The 24,974-nt window shown below is 34.2% G+C and overlaps 1 protein-coding gene across 1 annotated transcript in view; it reads right to left on the minus strand.

Annotated features, from left to right (window-relative positions):
• The window catches only part of LOC150098986 (myc box-dependent-interacting protein 1-like), a 221,285-nt gene that overhangs the window by 99,481 nt on the left and 96,830 nt on the right, over positions 1–24,974 (minus strand). Inside the window, exons 3-4 of the mRNA XM_090404553.1 lie at positions 12,239–12,293; positions 7,541–7,635 (exon numbers count right to left, since the gene is read on the minus strand). Of these exons, the coding sequence (XP_090260679.1) occupies positions 7,541–7,635; positions 12,239–12,293 (150 nt within the window). The remainder of the gene's footprint in view (positions 1–7,540; positions 7,636–12,238; positions 12,294–24,974) is intronic.

Raw genomic sequence — 24,974 nt, forward strand, 5'->3', positions numbered from 1 at the left:
CAAGGCATGTGTCTAAGAAAGGGTTTTCTCAGTTTTCTATAAACTGAGAAAACCATGGTTCCATCAGGCCTGTCAGCCTGATGGAACCTTGGTTTTCTCAGTTTATAGAAAACCCACCCATACAGGCAGATACATTTACCAACAATCTCCCCCCCCCCCCTCACAACAATATGGAGTTATTAAGACACTACACAACAGGGTTAAACTTATCTGTTCAAATGACAATGCCCTAACCACAGAACTAAATCACATCCTCAACACTTTCTCAGCCAATAGCTACCCCACCCAAAAAAAATCCAAAAAATATTGAAACCAGTAAACCACAATCCCCCCACCACCCCTTCACAACAAGGATTACTCTAAATCCATTACCATTCCCTACATACGAGGCAACTTGGAAAAAATTACCAAAATCCTAAAAAAAACATGACCTGACCTCGTGTTAATAACAACATGGAGTTATTAAGACACTACACAACAGAGCTAAACTTATCTGTTCAAATGACAATGTCCTAAACACTGAACTAAACCACATCCTCAACACTTTCTCAGCCAATAGCTACCCCACCTAAAAAATATTGAAACCAGTAAACCACAATCTCCCCCCATCACAACAAGGATTACTCTAAATCCATTACCATTCCCTACATCCGAGGCAACTTGGAAAAAATTACCAAAATCCTAAAAAAACATGACTTGACCTCGTGTTAATAACAATATGGAGTTATTATGATACTACACAACAGGGCTAACTGTTCAAATGACAATGCCCTAACCACAGAACTAAATCACATCCTCAACACTTTCTCAGCCAATAGCTACCCCACCCCAAAAAATCCAAAAAATATTGAAACCAGTAAACCACAATTCCCCCCCCCCCCTTCACAACAAGGATTACTCTAAATCCATTACTATTCCCTACATCCGAGGCAACTTGGAAAAAATTACCAAAATCCTAAAAAAACATGACTTGACCTCGTGTTACAGACCATATAGAAAATGGGCATCCCTTATCTGCTCCACTAAAGACCAACCACTTCCCACAGACCTACCTGGTGTTTACCAGGTCCCTTGCAGCTGTAAGCTGTCCTATTTTGGCCAAACAGGGAGGACAGCGAATATAAGAATTTCAGAACATAAGGACTACATCCGGTTTCACCAGTACAGCCACTCTGGTCTTGCAGACCATGCTCTGGATATATGCCACAGAATACGGTGGAAGAAAGCCACGGTAATACACCGTAGTAAATTCAAATTTGAAAGACTATTCATGGAATCAGCCTCAGTCCTAAGAAACAGTCCAAACCTCAACAAATTTGGTTGCATGAGACTGCCCCAAATTTGGGAGACTTACACCAGAAGACCTTTAGCCCAACGGCCAAGAATAACTACATAGCCCGCTTTTAGGAGAAACAACAGCTTCCTGCTTCATCCTCATTTACTGCATGTAGTGCCTGCATGCACATGTCTTTATTTTAAGTTCCTGTGCAGATGGCAACATGACAGTGCTGAAATATTGGAAATATAGATTAAAGTTTAATTTAATTTATACCCTGTGCACATTGAAAATTCCTTAAATTATTTAATAAGCAAGAGAAAGAGGGGTGATATGATTGAGACTTACAAACTTCTGAAAGGGTCAGAGGATTTCAGTTCATGGAATTTTTCAATTTATGGAGGGTGGGTAAAGCACAAGAGGGCATCATTGGAAGCTAAGAATGAATGCCACTAATTAGGGGGTGAGTGCTAGGTTTTTCTCTCATGGTGATACATGAGTAGAATGGATTGCCATTGGATGTTGTGGGTGCAAGCAGTGTGAATGTATTCAAGAATAAGTATGATGGCTGGTGCATATAGTAAGTAGCCTTCTTCGATGAGTCCCTGACTCCCTGGATGTCTCCCTTAATAATAAAAGTAATTTGCCTCTATGAAAATATGCAGTTGTGAGGTAAGTAAAGATACACTGAATAAGTATAGAAAGCACCTGACAAATACAAAATAAATAACTAAAATAAAAGTCCCCTCCCCACACATTTTTTTTCATGTTGTCAGTTATTGTCAAAGCCAATGACTCTTAGAGCAATTTTTGAAAAATTGTTACAGACAGTGTAAAAATTTTCTGAAACTAGATTTTGTGTTACTTATTCAAGTAAACTAGCCACCAAATATAATCTAATTCAAACTAAAAATGAATTCACATGATAAATTTTAATAGGTGTCCTAAGCATGAAATTTATTAAATTCCATCTAACCAGAGCAAAGTTATTACTTCACATCATTCTGCTTACTGTGTCCCTATAAATAGCCCATCCCAATCCATAATTTAATGATAGTACAAGTTTTAGCAAAAACTGTTTTCTAAAAAATTCTTTGTTTTATATATATATAGTTCTCCAAAATTGCCCAACTAACTTTTGGCAGTTAAATCTGACTACCTTTATTAGGAATGAAGGGATCGACACAAGAATCTGAAAAGATATGTATTTTTCACATGTTTATGCTTATTTAATAACTCACAAAATAAAATAACACCATGTTCCAACATAAAAATGTGTACAAATTCACATGGAGAGAAGAGGCAAGGAATAAGAAAAGTTCTCATTGACTATGTTATCGTCGACAGTGATGTTTTCTCCCTGGTGCAGGACACAAGAGTGTACAGAGAATTTGAAATTATAAGTGATTACCATTTGGTCCTGAGCGGGATAAAATTGAATTTCATATTGAAAAGAAGAACATGTAAGAAAGTTTTAAAGCGAATAAAGTTGAGCAGCTCTCAGATGTGAACTGTAGACTGAAATACACAAAGATTATTGAAGAAAAAATTAAAGAGTTTGAGAACAGGAACCAAACCTTGGAGATTCGGTGGCAAGCCTTGAAGAAAACGCTGATTGACTCAGCTAGAGAGGCACGTGATGAAGTTGTCTGCAAGGATAGAAAAATTAGAACTCCATGGTGGACACAGGAAGTTAAAGAGGCAGTGAAGGAAAAGAAGAAAGCATATCAAAAGTTCCTGGCAAATAAGTCAGCTTGTGCTCTTAGAGAATACAGAGACAAATGTAAGAAAGCTAAACAGTGTGTAAAACTAGCTAAACAAAAGTCATGGGAGGACTTTGGCAAGAACATAGAAAATAAATATCAAGAAGGTGGTAAAATATTCTGGAGGTTGTTGAAGAAGCTTAGGAATGGAGGAAAGAGTGCTGTAAAAGGAGTTAGAGATGATAAAGGTGAAATGAAAACGGAAGAAAAAGATATCCTGGAAGTATGGAGTAATTACTTTGAAAATTTGCTAAATGAAACAAGCAGTGATGACAGCACAGTGATAAAAAACACTGACCAGGCATGCAGTCAGGAATACATATTCATACTTGAAGTAGAAAAAGCCATCAAAGGCTTGATGGAAAGACAGCAGGAGTAGATGATATTCGACCAGAAATGCTGAAGTATGGTGGTATAAAAGTATTACAGTGGCTGCACTGCATTTGTTCAGAATGCCTAGACAGAGGGACGAATTTCCAATGATTGGAGTAGAGCTCTCATAGTACCTATACATAAAAAGGGAAATAAAACTCAATGTGAGAATTACAGAGGTATATCCCTATTGAGTGTTCCTGGTAAGATATATGTAAGTACACTTGAGAAACGGTTGAGAAGAATTGTGGAAGAAAAGCTTGGTGAAGAACAAGCTGGATTCAGGTCAAATAGAGGCTGTCAGGATCAGATCTTCACTTTACGACAAATAGTGGAGAAATCATGGGAATATAACAAAGGTCTGTATTTAAATTTTGTCGATTTGGAAAAGGTATATGACAAGGTGCCAAGAGAGAAGCTATTCAATACACTACAGTTATATGGTGTCAATGGGGCATTATATCAAGCAATACTTAGTCTTTATTTGAGTTGTAAGTCAGCAGTTAGAATTGAAGGAAGTACAGGAAGATGGTTTAATGTTAAATCTGGTGTGAGACAAGGATGTACATTATCCCCCTCTGTTATTCGTTATCTATATGGATCACATTATGAAGGAAAGTGGCTATTAAACATGATATCAAAATTGGAGATGCTAATGTCAGCTCTTTGCTTTATGCAGACGATGTTATACTTCTAAATAAATCTGCTACAAGTCTGCAAGATTCTCTGACTAAATTGAATAACTGTTGTAATAGATATGGTATGAAGGTCAGCAATAAAAAGACAAAGACAATGAAAATAGGCAGAATCATTGAAAATGTCAACTGTGTTGTAAATGGAGACCTTGTGGAACAAGTAAAACATTTCATCTACTTAGGCACGATTTTTACTGAAAATGGTAAATGAAATATGGAAATAGACAACAGAATCAACAAAGCTGGTATGGTAGGAAGTCAATTGAATAAATTCATATGGAATAAGAGAGAAATTAGTCGGAACACTAAATTAGCTGTATACAAGACAGTGTTCAAACCAGTTTTAACTTATGGATCTGAGGGCTGGGTCAGAAGTAAAACACTTGACCAAACACTAGAGACCGCAGATATGAGAGTCCTGAGAAAGATTACAGGCGCGAACAGATGGCATCGATGGCAATATCGTATCATATTAAAAACGAGAATATTAGGAAAGAACTTCACATTGTCAGCATCCAGGAATGTGTTAGCAGAGCTAATCTCAGGTGGTATGGTCACTTAAACAGAATGGGCGAGGAAAGATTAGCAAAACAAGTGTTCTCTGCCAAGTTGGCAGGAAAACGACCCAGAGGAAGACCAAGATATACGTGGATTGATATGGTACAAAGTGCCTTAAACAATAGAAATATAAGATCTGGTAATGTTGGAGTCTTCACAAGTAACAGACTGATTTGGAGGAAAATTGTAGACAGGAAGTTAGTAATGATGTAAATTTTTCATGTAGTATATTGTCATATCCTGTACACCCCTTGAGGGTACATGGCAGGAATTTGATGATGATCATGATGATTTTAGTCAATATCAGAGATACTGATGAGGAGAAAGAAAAAACTGATGTACAAAGTTAACAGATTCTCCACTATAATAAAATATTCTCACTCTTAATTTTATGGCCCCCGCTGTTATCAAACACTCCACTATCAACAACTTCGCCCTTATCTCACCTGATTTATAAGTAATAATACTTCTCTTGGTGCAATGAGTTTCTCTTGATAACCTCTTCTCATGTATTTTATCAAGTCCATCATTAAAGCAAATTGCACACTCTTACAATATCCATCTCTAGGTAGTAATTTAAACTACAAAAGCATAGATGTTTAAAATTTTGTGATGGTGTTATACCCCTCGAGTCATCCTTTAATATTATTATTTTCATGACAATCGTAACCATGGCTGTTTGGAATTATGACCAAGGCACACAGAAATATGAGGCTAGTATATCATGTCTGTACACTGCAGGTATTCTGGCTGATTTACCTATTTTGCAGGATAAAAAACCTGATTCTACAGGAAGGAAAAATATTGTCATTTCTGTATGTAATTCTCTTCAGATGAAAAAAAACTTTATAAAGGCTACAGATTCAGTCTGCACTTTAACAGTACAGACTGAATCTGTACCTTGATCTTTCTAACAAAGGCCACTCACTATCATCCAAGGTACAGTCTGTGCCATTCACTGAAACATACTAGCCAGCCTCCACTTACTTACAGTGACTAATCCTTAGTTTCTCTTCATTTATATAAATATTATAGTCAACTAATGGATTCATTGAGCCACTTGTTCAATGGATGTATACCCCCCCCCCCCTGTTTTTTTAATATTTCTCTCTCTCATGCACACTCACACACACGAGGCTGCATGGCCTATAGTAAATAAGATCGAGATGGACTGATTTAAACAGAAGTGCTCTAGAAGACCAAAATATCTGATATGACAATGTTAACAAGCAACAGATAATTTGGAAGAAAATTATTAATAGATTAGTAAAGGAACTTCAGGTAATACATAATACCATTTTACATGCAAAATAGCATTCCATATTACCTGAAATTCTAATAATGTAAACTTAATCATGTAGTACTATCATAGTAGCCTGTACACCCCTTGAAGGTAGAACATATCAGGAAATTGATGAAGATGATGATACATGGATGGACAACCTGTGACTCCCCCCCCCCTCCCTGCCAATTTATTTTGACTTTTTTTTTTGTCATGTGATATAGCAGTTTTGAATTCTTGTGCAACTTGATTCTATAAATCTATTGCTCTAATGATAATAGCACAATATGCACCTTGAGATATTATGTAATATTCTGTACTTCTCAAGGGTCCGATGACTGTTTATAACAGCCAATCAAGTCTATAGACTACAAGGTATAGTCAAAAATAGTAAGTAGCATGTTACTAAGTTTGAGTTTTCCAGTCCTGGCATTTTATGTGGTATGCAAGGGAATAACAAACTTCTCCTCTTTGCACCTTAACAGAATCCTAAAATTTTACATTATGTCAAATCTAGCAATATATGAATTTGAGTATGTATCAGTGATATTTCTAACAAAATCAGAATTTTACAAAGTTTTTTTCTTTATCACTCAGAATGCTACAAGACAAAATGAAGCATATTGCATCTTTTGATATCACTTGTAATGAAACCTCAGAACAGATGCCATTCCTCTCCACTATTCTACCCAAAAAAACACAATGATAAACTTAAATCTCCTAGAACCTTGTTCAAAAAAGGATTCACAGAAAGTAAATAAAAGAAAAGGACTTGACACTATACATCACTTAAATAATTTAAACCATGTCGTTGCCTACACTGATGGATCATCTGATGAAGCACTCAATTTCTAACTCTACCTGGAGGTCAGGAAATGCAAATCAAAACCACAGCTTGCAAAATAGCTTCAAACTTCACTTGCGAATTAACAGCCATACAAACAGTTCTCAAGTTCTATCTCTCTCTAATCCAGTAATAAACATTACAGAAGGAATAACCATCTACAGTGACTCTAAATCTGCACTTGAAGCATTAAAAAAATGGAAATACACAGGAAATTCATGAACAACTAACAACGGTAAATTTGAAAAATAAGAACTGTATACTGCAATGGATACCAGCCCATGTAAATATTGAAGGCAATGAAAGAGCAGACAGTCTCACCAAAGAAGCAAGACATTTACCTCAAAAATTACACCCACTATACTAACTGATGCTAACTCTGTCGCCAAAATAAGATTGGCAAAACAAACACTCAAGAAGAAGAATGAAATCAGTGAAATTAATGAAAATAGAGAAATAACCACAATCACACCAGACTAAGGACGGAACATTTTAAAGGCATGAAAATCTATTCTTGTCCAGCAATTGCTGATGCTCTACAGAAAATTGACAATAACCCTAGAGAAAAGCTCTGCTCCATTAAAGTTCAACAGATTGCCAAAGCAGTTCTACAGTTCCACAGTCATATCTAGAAGCTCTTCAATGGACTCAACAACAACAACAACGAAACCTCAAAATTACCAACCTGTTCAACTAAATCTTGGTATTTATTCTCATAATTTATAAAATTTTCAAAGATTATGCATATACCTGAGCCTTTACTGGTATCTGTTCATGTCCAACCCATTCACGTTCGTAAAGTTCCGTTAATGTCTCCATGAAACTTTTACTTGCTGATTGCATCGCTATAAAATTATATAATTGTTAAACTTGTTTTAAAACAAAGTTACAATATAGGAGAAGCTATAGTTTTTACAAAAATAAAGCTAAAGATTCAATTTTCAAAATTAAAGTTAGTTCTCAATAAGAATTAACAATAATTAAGTAAAAGTTACTCATTGTTATTTAATTAAGTTATTAAAGTTGGCAATGAGGTGGTTAAAGTCACAAAAGTAAGTATTATTTTCAGTAATTCTAGGAAGGAAAATCATTTCATCTAACACTAGTTAAAACATCATGAAGATTGCACGTGTATGTCAAAATTCTATTTGACAATATGTAAATCTTGCTGGAACAAAGGCCTTTCTCTCTCCCCCCTATCACATTTAAATTAGTTATCTGAATGGAATTGCAGGTGCTCAAAATGTCCACCCAATTTCCAATTAGTATGTGAAAGCAATCCAATTACAATTCAAAAACAAGCAACATCTGGGACAAAAGATTTTGCAAAGAAAGACATTTGATATGCAATTTCTGCTCTTCTATGCTTCAAACTTTTCTACATACATACAGATAGCACCACTGTCACATCATCTAAAGACAAAACTGAACTAGGAAAATCACCTCTTACTACATTGAAAATGCTGCACTACATGCTTTCCCACTAGTATTTTTCCAAATATCAGAAGAATTCTGAGCCAGCTTGAACATTAAAAATGTCTTCTGGTACCCCTCGCCAATTTATGCAAATACCCATCCTATACTGTTTCCAAAATTTTATTCTCTACAGATATTTTCTCTGCATCATAGAAAAAGTATATTCTGCTTATTCCAAAAAATAATAAATATGCATATGCCCCAATTATTGTTATATGACCTTTCAATGTTTTCAGTCTAATTTCTATTAGTCTTTCAGTCCAGTAGTTACAATATAGAGTATTATTCTTCACATATTTATGCATCATTATACCTGCCTTTGTTCTTTCTTCTGTTTTTTACTCCATTATAGATTTGTATATAGTTATTGGTTTCATTGGTAAATTTTTTTTGCTTTTTCTTTGTTTCTGTTACTATACATATCTTTACACTGACTTGGTTTAGTTGTTCATCAACTAAACCAAGTGCAATTTGTGTGCAATGCTCCTTAAATTCCAAGTTGCGATTTTCATTACATGTTCCTTCTTCCAATTTCATTTACCTTTTCTGAATCATGGTTGTTTCTCTGATAGTTCATCTGGCTTTTCTTTGACTGAGACGTGATAGTACATCAAATTTTCCCAGGACAGGTTATTAGCCTTTCACTAGGCAAGTCCAATGTTAGGGTTGCTACCTGATGCCTCTGGACATGCAGTTCTAACTGCATTTGTTCTGTTAGGGTTATAACATCCATACCCAGTTCCCAATGCCTCTTTTGTGCTTTAGGAACAAGGTGGACCACAAGAAGTTCAAGTTGGCATTTTAGTGGGAGGGGCTATATATATTGCACTTTATCACTCCTTCACATCAGAAGATCTACAGAGATAAGTAAAATCACTAAATGAAATTTCAGGACAATATAATATGAGAATATTAAAAGTAAAGACAAAAATAATGGCTTCCAAAGGAGAAAACCCAATAAGAAGTAAAATAGCTGAAAGATAATAAAATATTAGAACAAACAAATACTTTCAAATACCTGGGATGGGACTTATCACATAAAGATGAAAAAGATATAGACATTAAAATATCAAATTTTGTTAAATGGCATAAGAAATCATATATTTAAACTACCCTTGGTACAAAACCACACCAGAATCAGACTATATCACATCCTGTCTAAACCAACTTTATTATATATACTGCTGTCCAAAGCTAACAACGAACTACATTTTTACCTGTATATGAAAAAAATTTAATGACTACAGCCAAATGTGGCTAAATTTATTGCCAGCATACTAATAAATTATATTACACAAAAACATGTTATAAATTTCATACAAATTAAACTGCAATACATTTTGGGCAAAAGTTACAAATTTCCTAAGGAATTAATGTACAGTGCTTACAGAAAACTAATCAGAGAGACATTTCAGTATGGAATATGTCCATCCTGAAATGTGATGCAGCTCTCACATACCATGTTTAGCACCAAGTGATTCAGGAGTTCTTGAAGCAAACTGGCCCACTCCTCAGAGTAAGGAGAAGGTCTTGTTTGCTAGCTTGAGGAGAATTTCGAGCAGCAATGCATCTCCCTATTGCATCCCAAATGTGTTCTATGGGGTTGATATCTTGGGAGCATGCTGACCACTCAATTCAGTTAATATCCTTGGTCTCCAGAAGTATCTCCACTGGTTGTGTACAATGTGGTGTAGAATTATCATCCATAAAAATGAATTCTTCACTGACAGCACCACAGAACAATCAAACATGATGAAAAACTTTGTTGTAAATGAAGTTCCCTTTTTCCAGCACTTGTAGCTCTGTGCATCCATTAAGCATAATACCTCCATACACCAAGACCCCAGCAATGCCGTATCTATCCTTTTCAAGAACATTCTCATATGGTAAGCAGTCCCACTTTCATGCCAGATCAAGTATCATCTAAAATCAGAGGAAAGACTAGAACGACTATCACCTGTAAAGAGTACATTAGCCCATTGGTGTCTTGTCCAATTTTTATGGATACAACATCACTGAAAATGTGTTTTATGATGAGCTGTGGATAAAGGGACGCAAGAGCCCTAACAATTTACTCCAATGAGCAGGTGCTGAACTTAGAATATGAAATCATTAGCCAAATGTTTATAAAAAATGGCAAAAAAAAAAAAATCACAAGATCCTCCACCAAAATACCATTAAAGGCAGATTACAAGAATGCCATAGCCAAACCATACATTATGGGCATATCAGAAAAAAGATAGAATACTACATAAATACAACATTAAGGAAACCTTCAAATTTCCTGCAAAATTACAAAATATACCCAGCACACCTAACGCTCTCTCCACCTTGCCCACCCAGAAGTTTACAAAATTCAGTATACTTGCAAACCTATCCTACATAAAGGAAAAAGGGCACACCATCTCAATAAGAAAAGACAAACATAAATGCTACATTAAATTCCTCCACTATGGTATAACAGGCCTGTCAGATCTTGCACTTCAAATGTCACAGAATCAACTGGAAAGGCATCAGATCCCTATACCACACCAAAACCTGGTTTGAAAGAAAGTTCAAAGAAGCCTGTTAGATGCTGAAACATCATCCAAATCTAAACAAGAACAATGGATTAATAATTCCAAGAATCTGGAGGACCTATTTTCAACCTATATGGCATCCAGAACAATGCAACACAAGAAAACCTTAATATAAGAGGACTGTAGAAATTGTTTAATGTAGTTCCACTATAAAACTTTATTTTATTTTGTTAATTTATATTTTTATATATATTTTATTAATTTTTTTTATTTATTTTATTTTTTTACTAGAAGTCAGACTATGGTAAATGACTAGGGAATAAAAACACGTGCAGTGTCATGTAACTTGTGTCCTGTGCATATGTATGTTTACCTGATGATGACTGTGACTGTTATTTCCTTAATTATAAGTAATTACTCTGACATGTGTTTGTATCTCTAAAAATTCTTCACTATGAACTGTCATGGTGCATCAATTACATTTGCTGTTATAAATCTGTCTTCATGCTCTGGTATAACAAAGGTGACCTCTTAGCAAACATCTGCCATTGCTTTGAAATACTGCCCAGAGCCTGGATACAATGCTATGTCAGATTCCAAACTTCTGGCAATATCAGTAATTTTGCAGCCTTCTTCAAGCTTTGCAATAATTCTTCCTTGTGTGAAATCATCTAGATGATGTCTTTGAGATATTACAAGACAACCAACTTTGCAACTTTATTCCTTCATGAAAAGAGCTTCTTTCAAACATAATTCGCTTAGCACAGTCTTTTGCCTTTTATCCTGCTGAGTGCTACCACACAACCCCTTTGCATGCTATTCGAAAATTTGAATATGTACCCACGTTCTACTCGAAATCATCAGTCATACAAATTGCCACAAGTTGATTTGGCTGAATTTGCAGCTGTAATCTTCAGAAATAATGTTCATCCTTAGGATTTGGACACCAGTATAGAAGTGAAACATGGACCATAAAAAAGAAGAATGAAAACTGATTTAAACAGCAGAAATGCAATTTCTCAGAAAAACAGCTGGATATACCAAGTGGGACCATAAACTAAAGAAATTTTACAATCCCTGAATATAATGCCAATTAAATACTACAGAAGTAAATATAAACAAAAACAGCTAGACCATCCAAATCGAATGGCAGACAATAGCAGACTGCCAAAAATCCCTGCCACAAGCCTTAGATATGTTATTTCACACTGCCTATTAAGAAGAAAACATACAAAGAAAAGATAATGTCATGTGTATGTATCCTTTGTTTAACAGCCTCTTTTTAATTATTCAAACGTAATTTTTTTCAAATGCCACAAAAAATTTTCAAATGATAATTTTTATGCTATATTTAAAAAAATATCCCATGAGTAATTGTGACAGTATCAAATGAAGAACATAAAGCTTTTAAAAAAAAAGTAAATAGAATTAAACAATTTGGCAAAAAACTTACCTCTAACACATGACACATAATTTCTAAATTCTTTTTGTAATCTACTTGCAACATTCTGAATGAGAAGAAATAAAAAAAAAAAAGAATATATAGTATTAAGTCAGAATTATCTTTAACCTCATTTCATCTCTATTAATACATAAATTTTTATTTTATTCAAATTAGAGAATAAATGGTCCCATCACATGAATTTAAAAATGGATCAACATTTATATAAATTAAAAAGTAGGAATGTAATAATAGGATGACCATTTTTCCTATTAATCTATTAATTTAGTCAGATTTTCACAAAAGCAAAAAAAAAAAAAAGTATTAATACATGCTTTATTATTACCTACATTTTTCTTCATTGCACTATATATTATACATATGCTGGAAAAAAAAAAAATCTCTATTACAGGAGATGAAGAAACACTAAAAGAAGAATTACAATCTCTTCTCCAACTATTGGTGAGCAATGGATATTTCTAAGAAAATAGTACAAAGAATACTATTATCTACTATAATAAGTTTAGTTTAATCCTTTATCCAAGTGTGAGCAAACAAAGTTTGCACCTGAAAGTATCTTCAGGACTGGGGTAAGGTAGTGCAACACCAGGCACCTCGTTTCAAAGGTGGAGAAAGCTCTCATCACTCCTATCTCAGTATCTCCCATAATGCAAAGCACATCTCCTTGCGGATATGTGTAATGCTATGCATTAAGGCAAAGGCCACTACCCATACCGGTTTCGACCTTTATTGAGGTCTCATCAGTGGTAGCCAGGCCCAGTCGTGGATGGGAGATACTGAGATAGGAGTGATGAGAGCTTTCTCCACCTTTGCAACGAGTTGCACCACCTTACCCCAGTCCTGAAGATACTTTCAGGTGCAAACTTTGTTTGCTCATACTTGGATAAAGGATTAAACTAAACTTATTATAGTCTAACCAAGTGAAAAATAAACTCTCAACATCTTTCTCTGAATCTGGAGTAATTTAATAATAAGGTTGCACACCCTTTGGCAACTCCTATAGGTTAGGATGACCTCTCATTGCTTCTGCCTTTGTATCTCCACTACTGGGCCTGGCTCCCACTGATGAGACCTCAATAAAGGTCGAAACCAGTATGGGTAGTGGCCCTTGCCTTAATGCATAGCATTACACATATCCGCAAGGAGATGTGCTTTGCATTATGGGAGATACTGAGATAGGAGTGATGAGATCTTTCTCCACCTTTGAAACGAGTTGCCTGGTGTTGCACTACCTTACCCCAGTCCTGAAGATACTTTCAGGTGCAAACTTTGTTTGCTCACACTTGGATAAAGGATTAAACTAAACTTATTATAGTCTAACCAAGTGAAAAATCAACTCTCAACTATTCTCTACTCTTGCTCCACAACAGATTCCCGACATTTTTTTTCTATGTTGGGCCCATATACGAGGTTGGCTGGTCAACCTATAGTACTTTAGTAGCGTATATGGGTAGTGGGATGGGAAAGGAGGAACTTGCTAACATTCGATTTGAAAGCCTGTATATTGTATTCCTTGGAAAAAACCTCAGGGGGAAGCAGAGCCGGTGCTAGGGTCCTTGACGTCCGCATGCAATTTCTATCTAAGCGCCCCTGTAACGATCCGGGCTTGTGTGGTTCTTTTACGATAATCAAAATTTAAATTATTTGAAATTTCTTATATAAATTTTGACAGAACAGCCACATGTTGGTTCACTAAATGTAACGAACTGGGAGTGTTGACTAGGCAGGATAATCGTTAAAAACCCGTATATTCAAAAAATTCTCAAAAGTTAAAGCAAATTTTGATAAAGTCACTTCACTTTAATTGTTGAATATAATGATACAGGGATTATAGCCTTCTCACCGACCCGAATCGCTAACAAAATTAAAATGAATTTTAATTAAAGTTAAAATTTATTTGAACTAAAGTTTGAAAAATTCTTGCATTTTACAAGTTACTAAATTCTTAGTAACTTGTAATAATTTTTATAAGTGGAACTATCTTTTAGGAAATTAAAAGAAACTCAAGATAGATGAGAAAATAATAAAAGAATTCAGAAATAATTAGAACATTTAATATAAGTATTCAAAAAATAACATCTTTATAGAATAACAGAAAATAAATTAAATTACATAAATATACTTGACATTTTTTAAATTAAAATTTTAAGGTTTTTGATTTCATATTCACAAAATTAGAAATAATGGTCTTAATGTCTAATTCCGCACATATATCATTTTCAATAGCTATTAACGCTAAATTAACAAGCATTTTTTGTGACATACTTGCTCTTAAGTAGGTTTTAATCAATTTCAACTTGGAAAAGGAACGTTCACCGCTCGCTACACTAATAGTATTCTTAAAGCAATTGAAAAGTTAGGGAAAGATAAATTATTGGACACAATAAAATTAAGAATATCGAAATGGCTTTTGAATATTTAAATTATCCATCCGAAAAATATCCCGGAAAGCACATAACTCGTCATATAGTTCTATTGCATTTACGTTTTTATTGTCGCAGTCCTTCAAGAGAATCTCTAAATCGTCACAAATTTTTCGTAAATCTTCGTTATTAATTTGTAGTAATCTATATAAGAAATTAAAATTATCATATCTTGTAGAACGTTCAAAACGTTCTATTAACGAACACATTGCAACGTCTAGAAGTGTATAAAACACATTCACTGTATATTTATCTTCTGGCGATTGTGGCGTTTCATCATGATACTCATAGTCAAATTGTCGTGTCTTCTTTCGTCGTCGAACTTCCGTACCAGTTTTAAATTCTTGTTCTCAATCCACCTCTTCACGCAGTTATTTTGCCGTTTTTAGAACTTCTTTAAAATTTGTATCTGATCGATACTCTTGTAAGAATATTTTAAAGTTTTCGATAGATTCTAAAGCAAGTGTAATGTTCATATTTTTGTCTTGAAGCATTTTGCTCACAGCGTTTATTCTGTTAAGTAAATCATACCAAGTTATAAGAGAGCAAATAAATTTGTAGTCTTTTATTTTAGCACATTAATGTTTGTGCTTCATGCTGAGTTTCTTTATTAAAATTTTCATTATTTAAAATTTCAAAAAGTGCATTATAAATTTCTCCTAACTGATATCGTAGAGGGCGGATTGCATTAATTTTACTATCCCATCGCATTTCTGATGGCTATTTCAATGTTAATTTTTTTTACGAACTTTAAAAGGATTGCCCAACGTTTGTAAGAGAATGAAAAGAATTGTATATTTCTTGAATAACTGCAAAGAAACTAATTGCATCTGCATTCACTTTGGCTGAATCGTTAATGATTAAATTTAGAGTATGAGTAGCACATGGCACGTAAAAAGCTCGAGGATTTTTGTTCAAAAGCAAATTTTGGAGCCCATATTTGCTCCATTGCCATACCCTTGACCTCGCATGTCTTCAATGGGAATGTTCCATTTTTCCAGTTGTTCCATTATTGTTGCACATAAACCACGTCCTGTGGAATCTGATATATCTGCAAAACCTAAAACGTTTTCCCTGATCTTGACAATTCCATTGTCACAGGAAACAAAGCGAATAATAATGGCCATTTGTTCTGTTTTACTTGCATCAGGTGTGCAGTCTAAAATTATGGAATAAGATTTAGATTTTCGAATTAATAATAAAATTGTATCCCTGATTGCGTTAAAGTTTCCACTATTTCATTTTGACTGTCTTTACTTAAATAGTGTATATTGTTTCGTTGTAGGGCCCCTTTCAACATGATTTTCCATAACGGGATCAAACTTCCCAAACAGTTCGACTAATTTTAAAAAATTGCCGTTATTTCTTTCATATAATTTATCAAATGATCCGCGAAAAGCTAAATTTCGGTTACCAAGGAATTTTATAATTTCAATCAAGAGTTCTAAAACACTCGTCCAATGTTTCTTTTCCATTTCATACATGCTTTGAGTCTAGAAATCAATAGTATTGTTTTTTTAAATTTTTATCAAGTTCCTTCCATTTTAAGAAATTTTTCATGTGAGTTAAACTAGTCTCATGTCTATGTAAAGTTGTATAACTTACATTTCTCCAATCGTTATAACTTTCTACAAGATTCAGTAGGTGCGACAAGTTTGCAACAAAAGCAAAAAACAGAATTTAAAATTTCGGAATAAATGAGCCATGTTCTTGGCATGAGCTCCCGTTTTCCATTTTTCTATTATAATACGTGTCGCCAAATTACGACCATATGTATCTTTGGGATATATTATATTTTTAACAGGCCTCATTTCAATTAAAACAACTCGTAATTTTTCATCAATATTTCCCCCATTCACCTGGATCTTCTAAATTTACAGACACTAACAATGTGTTAGTTTCGTGGTCAATTACAACTAAATCTTGTTGTAGTTGACTAAATCCTAACTATTTTTCACTTAAATCATGTTCAATAGTTGCAATAGTACCTTCATGCAAACTGGATGATGTGCACGGTTCTTCAACTCTGATTTCTGATGTATCGAGTTGGTTACAATCTACATCAGAATATTTTAATAAATTTATTAAGAGCCCCAGTTTGTTTCTTAATATCTGCTTCTTTCGCAGCGTGACGCTTATGATTTTGTGCACCGGATAACTTTTTTTTTAATTTTTGATTCCATTTCTATTTTATACAGAGACGAAATAATAGTCCGAACTGCGCTACTGTCAGTAGCCTACTGAGATGCGTACCATATGACTGGTTAACTAGCAACAAATGTTTTGTACGAAAATTCGTTTCAGCGAATAAAAACTGTTCACCGTTTCACTTTAGATAGACTGCAGTAGAAAACATTCTGCAGGCAAGCATTTAGCCTGCGCTAGCTGCAAAATTGTAAACAGCCGGCTGATCAAAGAGGCGGCAATATACATTTTTTAAAAAATTTTTATTCAGTGTATACGGCCTCATTTATGTTAATATTGATCATTCTACGATTTTTTTTTGTTTTTATGATAAAAATTTTGTTTCTTAAAAATTAACTTATGAACCGTTCCCTAGCGGCGGCAGCGGCGCCCCCATCGTAGCCGCGCCAGCATCCTGCCCTGGGGAGAGGGGGGGGATGAAGTGTCTGTGGTAAGATAAGATGTCAGACAGCAAGCTTTCTTGAAAATGGAGATGGATTCTATGCAGAGCTGAAGGTAAAAATTTCCAATCCTAGCAGAATCAAGCCGTCGCTGAGAAGTCCCATTGAGTTGTTCCTGAAACGCAAAGATTTAAATCCGTTTTCGGCAGAAATAATGAAGATAGCGTAACCCCTACGTTGGCGTATGGACAGCCAATAGACAAGAAGTAACCAGACATACTCGTGGTGTTGAAAGACACGGAAAAAATTCGGTCAGGTGAAATTACTCTATTTTGTGTATAAAATTCATTAGAGGAGAGAAGATTGTTTGCGAATGTGAAATTAAGAACAGTATTCTAAAGAACTCTGTGGACAGTCTTTAATTATAAAGTTAACCTCCTTTGAGAGAGTAAGAAGAATTGTTTGGAAAAGATCTTTAGTAATTGTATGTGATAGAATTAACTTAATGAGATCAGAATTGTGGATTTTAGTAACTGAGTAACATTATAATGTTTGTTTATATTATCTTATGAATCACATTACAGAAAGGAATTTTAGTTTAACTTCATATCATTTGCTATCTATCCCAGCATGCAGTTATTGTGTTTCGCATGCTTTACGATGTTTCTTAACCTTTGGTTTAATTTAGAGCATGTTAACCACTTAACTCGAGTCTTTTCATTTAGTATTGAGTCATAATTGAGTGTATGAATTTTTGTGTAATCTGTTTAAATATTCCAATAACCTTGTCATATTTACCTGAACCTGAGTCATGCCTGATTACGATTCCAAACTACCACTTATAATTCCTTCCCGCCAAAATAGAATTATTTTGGCGGGAAGGAATTAGAAAGTAAATATAATTATAGATTTAGGTCACGACTGCAATAGTCTGAATCTATACAGCAGCGTTAAGTTAAAGTAGATCACTGCGTAAGAACGCCTCAGAATCTAGTATTGTCTCCCTGAGTAAGGATCTTTTCTGCTATAGGATACTGGCTGACGCAGCAAAATATAAATTTGCCAGTATCCGAAGAGGAAACAGTCCTAGATGTAAGCATATTAGGCCCGATATCTGAAGAAGAAAAATACTTTCTCTATATAACAATATATAGAGAAAGTAAAGACATAACAATAGAGCAGCCAGTAGGACTTTAATTGAATAAGGTTTTAATTGAGAAAGGATTCAATCAAGTAACTAATTAAGTATAAATCACATAAATAATATATTTAACACAAGTAGTTCAACTGCCCGCCATCTCAAAGAAGCATCTAAATCAGTGTTTCCTAACCTTTTTGATGTCGCGGACCCCCTGTAGCGAATGTTAATTCACCGCGGCTCTCATAAAATCCAAAATGGAAATTTTTTATATTTTACATATCATAAAGTGAAGTAATAAATTTTACAACACTAAATGTGTCATTTATGATAATGCAATACTGTTATAAATGGAGATATTCGGAAGAATAATGATCATATCAATTAGGCCAGGTGTAAGCAACAGGATAAGATAAAGTTTAATGAAAATAAACTATCCCGCGAACCCCCGGATCACAGTTTGGGAAACATTGAATTCCAAATCATGAAGACTTGCCATCCTGTTTATAAGTATGAGAAATTTGCGTTGCATTCATCCCTGTTTAAATTTCTTCTTACAGATGTAAACCTTACCGAAGAACAAGGAATCTTACGTATCCGAAGGTATTTTTACAACGAAATGTAGGAAGTTCTGTAGGAATACGACTAGCTTGAAAGACGTTATAACGTTGTCTTTTTAATGATTTTAAATAATAGTACTGTCTATCTTAAAATCCCAAATTAATATATATTTACAAATAATATACAGTTGTAAATGATATACGCGTTTTTTCATTGGATTTTTTTTTTTTTTTTTTTTTTTTTCAGATTTGCGACAATTTAAAAATCTCGCAGACGAACCGTAGCCTAGCAATATCGAAAAAATTAAGAGAAAGTTAGGTATGTCACGAATGCATAAAATATATGTAGATACTAGTCTATTTTATCATTTAGTACCATAAAATAGGCACAAATCTATTGTAAAAAAAAAAAAAAAAAAAAAGTTCAAATTTATTGGAACTTGCGCACACTAACAGACCGTCCAATGGCATCACTCGTAGTCGAGAGAATTGTAAACAAACATAAAGATGCGGTATTATTATTATTCCTGACGCCTCCAAGGAGTCCGAAGACTCATCACAGGAGGATACCTACAACTGTCTATTAAATCGTAACTGCATAAAAGTAACCGTTGTTAATTAGTTAAATTAATTAGCATACATAAAAATTTTATAAAGATTCGTTCATTCATTAGTGTATAGGCTAGGTTACCAAACTTTTGGTTGCACTAGGCTACCGAAAAGAAATCATATCGCTGCTTGTTCGTTATACCTGTAAATAAATACGAATTTCCTTTTCACATTATCTTTTCATTTTTGATGTTTAGTATTAGAAATACGTATATCTACAGTGTTTTGTATCATCTAAGACAATACTGATGTAGGTACTGACAGACATACGATTCATCTTTTGAACAGACCACGTAAATTTACAGTATCGATAAATAAAGTACAGTACAGTACTGTAAAAGTATTACTTCCTTAATTTTCTTTAATAACATTTTCCTTTCTCTAGGTTGCTTTATTGTAAGAAATATAATAAATAATACATACATACCATACAAAATGTGTGTTAATCGACTGTTTATGTTATCGATAAGGCTTCGGTTAACAGTAGCTTATTAGTAGAGTTAAGTTTTTGGGGAGTCAAAAGTTATACGCAGATTTTCGAACAACGAGCGGGGGGAGGTCTGTGCCCCTAACCCCCGTTGTTCAAGGGTTAACTGTATTTGTAATTCATTTCTGTAAAAAGTACCTTTTTCTTTCTTCCTTTTTTTTTTTTTTTTATGGAGAAATTCGAGTATGAAGCTATGGCACAAGTAAGCTTAACACCACACGTATGATGGCGATATGCTAGCAATGTTTTTATCGTCCGGGATCACACTTAGACTTAGAGGACTTTGCATACAATATGTAATATAATATACACATACCTTTATGCAGATATGTAAACGGCACTTTCGTAGCGTGTATGCAAATACCAGATCACATACGTCATTTGCTTAAAACACCAGGTGTTTTAAGCAAATATTTAAGAATGCTGTCTGTTAGTAATCGTCAATAATGTTGATAGCAACGAAAAAAAAAAATCTTTCGGAATTCGATGATGGGCTTATTGCGAGTGCCCATCTGGCTGGAGCCACAGTTTTGAAAACAGCAGCTGACTGGTTTCTCAGGTGAGATATCTGGGGTGTTTAATCAGTAGAAAAATAACCCAAATTGCTTATCTAAGAGGCCTAACTATGGTCCTAAGACTGTCTTCGGGAACGAGATCGCCGTCCTCTGAGTAAGCTTGTACGGACTAACAAAATTTTCTGCGTGTAGCACTTGACCGAAGCATTTAATGAAGGCTATAGATACAAAATTAATAACGGAAAACTCACGTACAAAGATTATTTAATAGTATAATTTTCGCCTGGGTGTCACAGGCATCTTCAGTACATATTAAGCTCAAATTAAACAATAACTGACAATCCCAAAAAGCGTCACCTAAGTAGCTGGTGTAAGATAACTAAAAAGGTCAATAAATTTCCTAAAAAAAAAAAAAAAAAAAAAAAAAAAATGTATGCAATAAAAAGTTAGGAAAGATTAGCTGATTTATAACGTACTATCTACCATAAAGGGGATAGATGTAAACCATCGGATCTGTTTAAGTTAGGAGAACGAAGTCAAGTTTCACGTTTCTTTATAAAGGCGTTCCATGAGGAACCGACTTTTGTGAAGGACTCGTCTTTTTCCAACGAACTCTATGTCTAGTGAAAATGGCATGTTCTGCAAGTGCATTTAAACTTTACAGGTTTAAAGTATTCAATATAAGATTGGTGTTCTTCTAGCCGAATAGAGGCAGATCTTCCTGTTTGTCCGAAATAAGATAATCCACAAGAGCAAGGAATCTGGTAGACACCTGGATAATTAAGATATGGAAGCTTGTCCTTATTATTTATACTATTAAATAATCTTTGTGAGTTTTCCGTTATTAATTTTGTATCTATATGTCTACTCACAGTATACCTCTTTTAAAACTTAAGGCTGTTCCCGACCCATCTCAACGAACTATGTGCAGAGATTTGAAGAAGATTGGTATTGAAGGTCCAACAGAATAGATTTTCCTTACTTCAATTTAACATACTTATTCAGGCACTGAACTAGTCAATTTAACCATTAAAAATACAATTTTACACTGAGGTGAATTACAAAAAAAAAGTTTCTTGAACACGTAAGTCATTTTTATGAACGCAGCATGAACTTCAGCAACCCTGAAACGGTGTTGTTTTATGGGTGAAAGGCGAGGTGAAGTTTTTTCGTTTTTTTTTTCAGTTGCTCTCGTCTAGATTCGAATCCAGTCGGGCAACAATAGAATGAATGAATAGTTGCAATGTTTGTTTCAATGAATGTTCATTGTCAGTCTGTAGTTTACTTTATAATTTGTAACAATGCCACAGTGTCATTTCTTTGACTACTTCTATGTTGAATAGAAATGTTTTATTCAGCTCTACTAAAGTGTATAATTTTCAAGAGATTATTTCGAGATTTTATGTAAAGATAGTGCCATCTGCTTCCAGAATAATTTAGTATGGGAGCCTTGACGTTTTTTAGATGTATTTCACAGATTACTTCATGTTTTTTAAGTTCTGCATTTAGTAACGAAATGTTTATTTTTTTCTCGTATGCAATCTTAGCTATGAAACATGATTCAAGATTATTGTGTGAATTTATTTTATCTACGCCTGAGTTTATTTATTTATTGATCTACCTTAACAAGCCTCTGAGGAGGCTTGTCAGGGTAGACTTCTACCCTAGGCCACCTCTGAGAGAACCAACTAAAGTTAACTATTTGATTAATATAAATGCGTTATCGGCAATGCAAATGAGCAGTTCCCCATTCCTTCCTTTACAGGATTACATCAATATCTGGAAAGTTTACAGTGCGGATGGACAACTGCAAATCACATCCTCCCCCCACATACACACGACTGACAAGTAAAACTCAAATAACTTCTCCACCAGCCAGGAACCCACACCTCCAGCAAAACCTGGATAGGATTCATACCCTTGTTGAAAGAACATCGATAAGAAGTGCAACAATCCTTCACGCTGAGGAGAATACTTAACCAGATTGCACTTCTTATCGATAGGTACGCAGCTACGTACCTATTGCCAGAAACGCAGTTGCTTGCCATTTGCTCGGTAACCAGAATCAAAATTATATTAGACTAAAAACATACGGGTTATATTCATTTTCGCTGCTTGTTTTTATTGTATAGTTATTGCTTTTAATGCCAGTGCAAAATAAGAGGTCCTTTCATACTTTCTTCACTTAATATTACACCAATTTGGAAGATCAATGTCACTAATATTTTTTTTTTTGCTAATTATCTTAGTCGCCAATACATTTATTCTCCCAGAACCTAATTCAAGATAATTATTTTTGTCAAACAATTATTTTATAAATTCACGAAAATCTGATTCTTAAAATTCTGTTCCAAATTAAGTTTTCTTTATTTTTTATTCATAATCTTCGTTCGAAAGTTAGTTCACAGACTGCGTGAAAGTTCGCGCTTTTACGATTTTGCTTTATAAAGAAGCATACGTAAATCTTGAATCATATCACGTAAAGATTATACATTTATAACGTGATCTGTAGTTCTTTGCACTTCACTTTCTTGGTTTCCCCTAGTCACTCACTACAAATCGAAATAAAGGGCGATTATGAAGTCAACAGTTATGTACATATTTTTCTGCTAATTTCGATATTTTGCGGCAGTTTTGAAGTAGCGATACTTTGCCTACAGTTTATCATCCGAAACACGTATAGATGCATGCGTCAAAATCAAATTTTCATAATAGAATTAAAATTGTATTTTGCCTTGGATAGCTAACTCCCTCTTCCAAACTCTTTCTCTCTCTCTCTCACACACACAAATACTACTAAGTAAGTGCACTTTCTTTTTGTTTGACTTCATCATTTTTCCAACGTAATTGTACCAGATAATTTTTAATGTTCTGATACCGAAATTAAATCGTGATTATTATAAATCAGCTAATTTTCTCATCTATATTATTTCCTGATAATTATAAATCATTAAATGATATGATATTGGGGGAATTAATGTTTAAAAAACAGTGTCATTCTACAAAAGCAATATCAGAATAAAATGTTTCGAATATCTGTAAATCAATCAGACAGGTGTAAAAAAAAAAAAAAAAAATCTGTGTATTCGGCTATTGTTAGGGATTTTTTAATTTGTCTAATGGACGTGTTCTTTCCTCACTTTCTCAATAATTTTCGTTAGATTACAGCCTGCTACTCGAGCAGAAAGGAATATTAGCAAGTAGTAACAACAATCGCGTCAGTTTTGAAGTACTGCAATCCCTCGATTAGTGCGCCTAATGCGTTCTTTAAAACAGGCGCATTCATAGAAAGCGCACTAATCGAATATAATATCCTATGGGAAAATGTATAATTCGTTCCTTAAATTTCTTTTTTGAACCTTAATTTTTTTTTATAAAAGAATTAAGGTATGTCTCAGGGTCTAGTTAATGGAAAACCATTAAGCTGAAAGACAATAAAACATTTTCAGAATGTAAATTTTATTATTCTACTCCTTAACAAAGAATTGAGCTAAAGTAGTTTGGCAGGCATTTGGTTTCCTTTTTTCATACAATCGACGGCATGACTCTATTGCCTCTTCTATTCTGCAAATTTTACTGCTTATCTCTTCATCAGGGTCAGCCTCTAAGCATTGCTGCTTAAAAACTTCGATTGTACGAAAAATATTTTCAAATTGTTTCTGTGAAATCTCTTTTGGTTGACTATCAGTGGTTAAATTTTCTTCATATTCTTCGGGATCTTCCCACTGTGCATCTAAATTTAGCAAGTCGGAATCACTCAATTCTTCAGAATGAGATTTAATTAATTCTTGGACGTTATCATTGAAGGGGAGAAAGAAATGAAGGACGTACGAATTGGTCGCTAACACGCGAAATTATGTGCTTTATAGATAAAATTTCCCAACTGTTATGCAAGCAAAATAGTTAACACTTTAAAAACTACAATGATCATAAATGTTAATTTTCCGACGTGTAATAATAAACAGCTCATCCGAGAAGACGGATTGATTACCCTATTATGGAATGGATTCTCCTCCTGTTGACATGCACAGAAGTGTCGAAGGATCTCGAATCTGTGGGCGTACTATAGCAGACGACATGACATCAATTTTGGCGGTAAAAATTTGGAACATAGTGTATATGGAATTAGTGTAGTATACCATTAAAAATAACTTTGTAAAATGTTTTAAATCGGTAAGTGAATTATTTCATCCTGGTGAGTGATCTTTAAAATAATTAGCCATAAAAAATGTATAGATAGAAAAATTTTTAAAATCTGTAACATTTAATTTTAAGATGTATATAGGCGCACTAATCGAATTTGGGTATCGAAAAAAAAAATGACGCACTAATCGAGGGATTACTGTACTGATACTTTCCCGTTTAGTGACGATCTGCACAAAGACATGTCTAAGCAACACACAAAATCGA

The sequence above is a fragment of the Typopeltis vanoorti genome, chromosome 15 (assembly GCF_054136105.1).
Source record: "Typopeltis vanoorti isolate ZY-2024b chromosome 15, IOZ_Tvanoo_1.0, whole genome shotgun sequence".
Taxonomy (NCBI): Eukaryota; Metazoa; Arthropoda; class Arachnida; order Uropygi; family Thelyphonidae; genus Typopeltis; species Typopeltis vanoorti.